Genomic DNA, 7,923 nt, shown 5'->3' on the forward strand with positions numbered 1-7,923 from the left:
AGAAAACAGTGGTGGCGGGATTTTAAGATGGTCAATGATTCTCCAGTTTCTTGAGATAATTTGTTTGATTTTGTTCGCCTTAACATTGAATGTTAAGACACAGGTCATGGCAGTTTTCTCACTTTTTCCTTCTTTCGGGGTCAATAAAGTCTCCCGAGGTGTATACCACGCCTTTTTAAGGGCGGCTTTCACTAATTTCCTCGGGTACCCTCTGGAGCATAATTTATTCACAAGAATTTCCGCATTGTTAAAATAGTCATTCTTGTTTGAGCAATTGCGCCTAATACGCAAAAATTGCCCATATGTTAAATTCTCTTTGACACTTCTAGGGTGTCCACTGGAGAAGTCTAGTAAGGTGTTTCTATCCGTGGGCTTAGTAAAAAGGCTAACTTCTAGTGTACCACCATTATCGAGAATCCATACATCCAGAAAGTTAATTTTATCATTGCTGCAGTTCATTGTGAATTTAAGGTCCGGAGTGCAAGCGTTTAACCATTCATGGAATCGGTCTAGATCTTCTTTATTCCCATTCCATATCAAGAAAATATCGTGGATGAAGCGAACCCACCTCGACAATGGTACGACTAGCAGCATGCACTGTTTTTTTTTTTTATAGGCGCTTCAGCGTGCGCACATTGTTTCAGCGATTCAGAAAAGGGGGTGGTGATGAACAGAGTGTCTGAATTAAGCAGACCACTCTTACCCAGTCCAAAGATCAGGGCTTGATCCATCACCGTTATTTAGCTCACTGCCCCATCCCAGCTCAGAACCTGGCTATATGCAAATTAGTCTGTCCCTGGCCCAGTGCATCATGGGAACAGGGCAGACCAAACTACCAAGCCAATTCTTCACCAGAAAGGAGACAAGCTACCGGGGACCGGTTTCTGGCATTTCAGCCTGTTCATCACCACCCCCTTTTCTGAATCACATTGTTTCAGCAGCGCCGATCAAGAGAGGAAATGATGCTGGGACCCAGACGTTATTCCTGGTCCCGTGTGCTCATGGTAGTTGTAGTGCTCCTATCTGGCTTATGTCCGCTCACGTGTTTAAAAGTGGAGCAATTTCAGCCTATAAGAAAGCCTCTACATCGGAAGTTTTCTGATGGATCCAAAATATATTGATCAGCCATGTTAATTCTCACTTTGTGCTGTGCAGTTTCCTAGTCAGCGTTGTGTTAAAAGAGGAGGGGGGTTTGTTAGTTACTTTACAATTTCTACCCCGACAATCTTTATATTGGGTTACCGGTCTGTGTAGATTCAATGAAAATAAATGATGTTTTTACAGTTATTCCTGGAAAATCCCCACTTGAATCTGGTAAAAGAACTTGATTTCATCATTTTAGACTGCCCCAGAGAATCTTGTCATTCAGACCATGTAATTCTGTACGGAGTCTATAGACCCATCTTTGTTCAAATAGAAAAAGGGGCTCACTCATATCAGGCATGTTTGTGTACGTTTTTTTAACACGTACCATTCCATCTCTCCGTCATTATGGCCTTTTTCTATGTTATTTTGTGTTAGTCTGGTGGCTTCTTTTTTGCACTGGACAGTACTATGGTGCTCTGCTATTCTGGTACGGATTTGTCTCTTTGTCACACCCACATACAAAAGATTGCATGGACATTTGATTATGTACACCACATTTTTTAATTATAATTTGTACGATTTTTTTTAACTTCCACGGTGTCCTTAAGCCAATATTTAACTCCTTTACTTTTTTAGTCAGGGGACATACTCTACACTTGCCTCATGGCTAATGCCCGGATGGTGGAGGGATGTTCCATAGTGTGGACTGTGAGCTTTTTTCTGGGATTCTTTTGGGGCGTGTGTGTTTCAGAAGATCTTTTACTTGTCCCTTTTCTGAATGAGAACATGGACTTCTCAATCATGAGACCCCCTGCTGGCAGTATCCTTCAATTCCTCTTTATTATTTTTTCGAAGGAGTTGGATAGTGTGTTATAGGTTGGCACACAAATAAGAATCATTTTTTTATCTCTTCCAGGTTTCCAGAAGCTGATCTCTGTTATTGTTCAGGGCTCTTTTGTCAGCCGCTCTTATTATTCTTTTTGGGTAATTCTTCTCAAGGAGTTTTTTACGCAATTTGCTCGAGTGTGTTCTATATTCTTCTTTCTCCATGCAGTTACGTCGTAGCCGGAGAAACTGACCTACTGGTAGGTTTTCTCGCAGGGTACGATGCTGGAAGCTGTCAAAATGTAACAGATTGCCACGGTCCTTAGGTTTGTAATATACCTCAGTTATTAGCTTCCCATTCTCTGCTTGTATCAAAAGGTCTAGAAATGGTAGCTCATTTCCCCCTATTGACATCATGAATCATAGGTGTAGATCAAGGGCATTCAACCAGGTAGCAAAGTTTGTGGCTTCTTCTGGTGTGCCCTTCCATATTACCAGAACATCATCATTTAAAGCTCTCCAGAGCCGTATATTGTCGTTAAATGGGTTAAGTTCACTTTGGATATATTCTGCTTCAAAGGCATGGACATACAGACAGGCCAGATTGGGAGCGAAGGTACTCCCCATGGAGGTGCCATGTACTTGTTGGTAGTATTGTCCTTTGAATTAAAAAAAGGTTCGGGTAAGTGCTAGGTTAATAGGGGCCTGAATGAGGAATTTGCTGCCAGAAGAATAGAACATACCAATATGAAAACAGTGACCAGGTTGGCAGTCTCTTAGCTCATCAAATTGCTGATAAAAGGGCACAGAACTGCCTCAAACGTATAAGGGGTACTGATGATCCTACTGACATAGTGGAACAATTCAGGCTTTTTTTATCAAGAACTCTACTGTAAGCCCTCTGGCTTCGATTTTGACATGCTGACCGATTATCTGACAGGGAGTGATCTACCCCGTCTAGATACTTTGCAGGAAGAGATACTCCAACGAGATATAACCCCCAATGAGATTGAAGAGGCCATTAATAATCTCGTGGTTGATAAGGCTGCTGGGGATGATGCAATACCACTTGAATTCTATAAAGTGTTAAAAGACATTCTAATATTGGAATTCCATGACTTATGCAGCCTAATGGTAAATGGTGGGGATGCTCCGGCTTTTTGGGGATCGACCAACTTGGTAGTGTTCTTTAAAAAAGACAAAACACCCGAGGATAGAGGTTCATACCGACCCATATCACTGATAAATAATGATACCAAGGTTTACTCTAAAATCTTGGCGATGCGATTGGCTCCTTGTTTACATAATTTGGTATCTATACAACAACATAGATTTGGTCCTCATAGAGTAAAGTCTCTCATATTAAACGGCAATAACAGCATTCGATGTGGCAGGGAAATTGAAAAATTAAACTGGCATGATAATGCTAGATGCCGAAACCGCGAACGACCGGGTTAAGTGGGAAACACTATGGGAAACTCTGGCCACATTTGGATTTGGTACCCAGTACATTACAATGATTCAGAAGCTTTATAAAAATCCTATTGCTAAGGTTATCATTGGGGGAATCCCTTTTTCTCAATTTTTTATATACAGAGGCACACGTCAGGGATGCCCATTATACCCTATATTATTTGCTTTAAATATCGAACCATAGACATCTTTTAGGTAAATTATAGTATACAGTCAATAAAGATGAACGAAGTTGAGTTAAAAGTCTCGGCTTATGCCGATTACATTGCAATATTCGCCATCAATCCGCTGGCATCACAGCAGAGTATATCAAGGGAAGCGGAATCATTTGACTCTTTCTCCGGATATAAGCTTAATTTGTCCAAAACACAGATTATATTGAACTTTCAAGCACATATTCAGTCGTAGGTGATGGCTACCTATTTGGGTGTTCGGTTAAGTGGACTTGTGGAAGAGATTATTCCACTTAACTATCAGCCTCTGTTGAAAACTGTAGCTGTGAAATTACAGGCTTGGCCTCGATTACCTCTCAGCATCTTGGGGCAGTGTAATGTCATCAAGATCCATATATTACCAACATTTTTATACTTATTTCATGCAATACCACTTTGCACCCCTGATTCTTTTTTTAAACGGCTTGAAGGTATAATCGGCATCTTTATCTGGGGCTATAAGAGGGCAAGGCGCATCATTATGTTTCTTAAACTTCAGTATTGGCAAGAGGGCTTTAACCTACCTGACTTTAAGTTATACTTTTGGGCTGCGTTCGCCGGTAGGATACGAAGGCTTTTGACAGGAATTGAGGCTGGTATAACTATGCTTGGATATCAGCTAGCGCTTGGTTCAGATGTCAGATATACACTCCAATGAATGACGGACCCTAACTGCTACAAAAGGGTTAGGTTGAAGGTAGTTAGAGATGCAGTTAGGATTTGGCGGGAGATAATTCTTAGGTACTCGCTCGTACCTTACAAATGCATTCTCCCTTATGGTTTAATCCCCTATTTCCAGATATCTTTCACAACTTGGTTGTAAAGACGTGGCTACAAAAAGGGTTATATAAGCTCAGGCAACTGTATGATTCGAAAGGGTTTATTTAGGACCTTCACATTATTGCAGGAAGAGTACGGGCTTGCAAATAGTTCCTTTTTTAAGTACCTTCAAGTAAGGGATTACTTAGCCCGCGGCTCTAACTTGATTGTTGATCATGATCCCCCTGTAATTCTTACTTGTTTAACAGGTAGATTCATGAAAGGAAATTGCGCTCGCAAAGGGCCAGATTCTCAGAATCTGGCCCTTTGCGAGCGCACTTTTTGCATTTGGGATTCATCATCCCAAATGCAAAAATCGGTAATAGCGAAATCGCATATTTGCGAGGAATTGCATTTAAGGAATCTCTATTTGAGATTCCTTAAATGCAATTCATTAACCAATTTTAAATTGCCAATTCGCAATATTTGGTCGCTATTTACCACGAAGTCAGACTTCGTGGTAAATAGCGGAAAAAATAGAAAAAAGCACTTTAATGCATTTTTTTCAGTTGCATGTTACACACACACATGTCCTTTGGACATGTATGTGCGCAACACCTGTGTAAATGTGCATTTCAGGGGTGCTACAGGGTGTCCTTTGGACACCCCTAGCACCCTTGAAATCGCAACCTTATTTGCGATTAGCAAATTGCTAATCGCAAATAAGGAATAACTCCCCATTCATTCCTATGGGCCTGTAGGCCCATAGGAATGAATGGGGAGTTATTCCTTATTTACGATTAGCAATTTGCTAATCGCAAATAAGGAATGTGTAGGAATCGCAATTTATTTAGCGATTCCTACATGAATCCTGTTTTGCAAGTCCTTAATAGCGATTCCTTATGAATCGCTATTAAAGACTCGCAAAACGGGTCTTTGTTGAATCTACCTGCAAACTCCTTATCTAATACAGTACAGTAACTATTAGCTTTTTTTATCAGAAACTACTTTCGGACGTCTCGGATGATAGTTTGAGAACAGCTTCAAAGTGGACACAACTCTTAGCAACTGAAGTATCTGTCACGGAGATTCAGAAGGCTCCAGAGGTACTAGATCAATCGGTGGTATCAGTCACTCTTAAGTTACCTCAATTTAAAATCATGTATATGATATATTACACACCCAGTCGTATCTTTCAGTGGACACGGACTCAATCCTCAAAGAAGACATTTTGCCCAAAGTGCCATCTTTTAGCTGCCGATTTGCCCCATATGTTTGTCCAGTGCTCTAAACTCAGAACTTACTGGAGTGAAGTGATTCTAACTCTGACAGCTTGGATTGAGTGTGATCTCTGGCTGGAAAAAAGACCTGATCTTGGGATATGAAGGGGGACCGGATAGACATCTAGGCGCTCTAGTTACAATTATAATTGTTTGTGCCCGATTATGCATCACCCGGGCTTGGATTGATCCATATCCACCCACTGTTAGTGGGTATCTTTGCGACAGATATATGAGTGTGAATGAGCAGTTGCTAAAGTCAGGGGCTGGCGTTCAGTTAAGAAATTTAAGAACATATGGACTAGATTTCAGTGGAATGATTAGGTCCTGCTGTAATCATAATCATTACTATTCTGGGTTTTATCTATCCATATTGTTATTATCTCTCCAGTTGCCGTCCCCTCCTCCTTTACTCCGCAGAAATGATGTTCTGTCTTTTTCCTCTTGGCTAACGATGTATGTATTATGAATTTGACTGCTGTGTTTAAAAATAAAGAGAAGATAATAAATATTTTTTAAAAAGAAGGGTGTTTATCTAAAACCGTTCAGGCTTAACCAACAATCTGTAGTGGGCCACAGATAAGAGTTACTTTCGACTGAGATTTCTTTGTGTGTGCTTTTTTCTTGTAGATGAATTTCTTCAGGACGATGTTGAGTTCCTGCAAGCTAGAGGTCACCTTGTGAAGAGAGTCGATTTCCTATCATTGGTCCATGGAGCAAGAAGAAGCAACGACCTTATCATTGGTGTCAAAGACCCACGGAGCACTGACGCGGGAGCTGCTACAGTACTTTAGGCCTCGAAACGTGTTAGTGTGTACTCCACATCATGCCAACAGCACTCCAGACCAGAATTGGATGATTTGCACAATACTCACCCTAGCTCTTTTCATGTTGGCATGTGAGGCGCAGTGTGTTCCGTGGTTGTTGGGAATTGTTGCCTGTGCCTCACAAATGTTTTTTTTCTGGAGAGTAAATAACTGCACTCCGTCTGAACACCTGGATGTAGATGGGGCAGGTATATGTTTTACAAGCAGTCCCTTGTGCCTCTTTCACAAGTGCGGTCCCACGCACTTGCCAGTTTCATTCTAAATTGGATTTTTATTGCCAAGTCTATAGTAATGCATGGCGGACACCCAGGTCCCTTAGCCAGGCCAAACTCTAGTAACTCTAACGTTACTACTTTCAGATGCATTGCTTCCATGATAGCACTGCAAATGATGCTGCCATCACTCTGCACTCGTTTACTTTTTTTTAGAATATAGGTGTGTTTACAACTCTGTGATCCCTTTCACAATATTGTTGGGCTCAGAGTTCAACTCTGCTGGTTATTCCCTCGAGGCCGTTCCGCTGGAGCTGTTGCTGGCAGCAGACTCCTGGAAGTGAGGATCCTAAGTTTACCAAACAGACAGCAGTTTTATTTGATCTATATTCCAGTCATCTATTTTTAAGCTGCAAGTTTAAAAAGCAGTCAAATTAGACTTCTTGAATTGCAAGAGCGCAGTGCTTATAAATTTCAGGTTTACATAAGACACAAACAGGGGCCAAATGCATGGTCTACAGATGTTTGCTGTACACTTTCATGAAGAGTATGCCAGTTATGAAGACGTGTTTGCTGATGCTGGTAGGGCTGGGTGCCTGCATGTTGAAGCTACACTCCAGGGCAAGCAGTGTTCGCCATTTTGTGATATCTTGGTGGAGACCTGCAATCCCACTCACAATTCCAACTATCACTGCAGTATCTGCGTGTGGACGAATCATCTTCTGAGACCGCTCTTCTTCGGAGCGATGGTAAACCAACCAATGTGATACAGGTAGTGCAATCCCAACTACAGCGGGTGATTGTAGCCAGCTTGTGCCAAAGCTTAAAAACATGACCTAATAGCATTGGTAGACCAGTGGCACCCAAGCCAGTGCCCCACCCTGCCATATAGGTGGATGCATTTCTGTATCTAGAATATCCAGCTTTCTGGTGGTGACATTGCATGACAGAAGATTAGTGGGTGTATATATATATATATATATATATATATATATATATATATATATATATATATATATATATATATATATATATATATATATTTATATATATATATATATATTTATATATATATATATATATATATATATGGTTCTATTGGCTTGGGGTTGATGTGATTGAACGCTCCTGCTGGTTATGACGTCACTCTGACCCTCCATTATGTACCCAGATGATTCTGTAGCATCCTGCAGGCTGTTCCCATTTCATCCTTGCTTTCAATTGACTACAACTTGTGCCACTAGTGCAT

The 7,923-nt window shown here is 41.0% G+C and overlaps 1 protein-coding gene across 1 annotated transcript in view; it reads left to right on the plus strand.

Annotated features, from left to right (window-relative positions):
* Window positions 1-7,687, plus strand: part of GGT7 (gamma-glutamyltransferase 7) — a 319,943-nt gene extending 312,256 nt beyond the window's left edge. Inside the window, exon 15 of the mRNA XM_078652164.1 lies at window positions 6,266-7,687. Within this exon, the coding sequence (XP_078508290.1) occupies window positions 6,266-6,429 (164 nt within the window). The 3' untranslated portion in view covers window positions 6,430-7,687. The remainder of the gene's footprint in view (window positions 1-6,265) is intronic.
* The last annotated feature ends 236 nt before the right edge of the window (window positions 7,688-7,923 follow it).

Source organism: Lissotriton helveticus, chromosome 7, assembly GCF_964261635.1.
Source record: "Lissotriton helveticus chromosome 7, aLisHel1.1, whole genome shotgun sequence".
Classification (NCBI taxonomy): domain Eukaryota; kingdom Metazoa; phylum Chordata; class Amphibia; order Caudata; family Salamandridae; genus Lissotriton; species Lissotriton helveticus.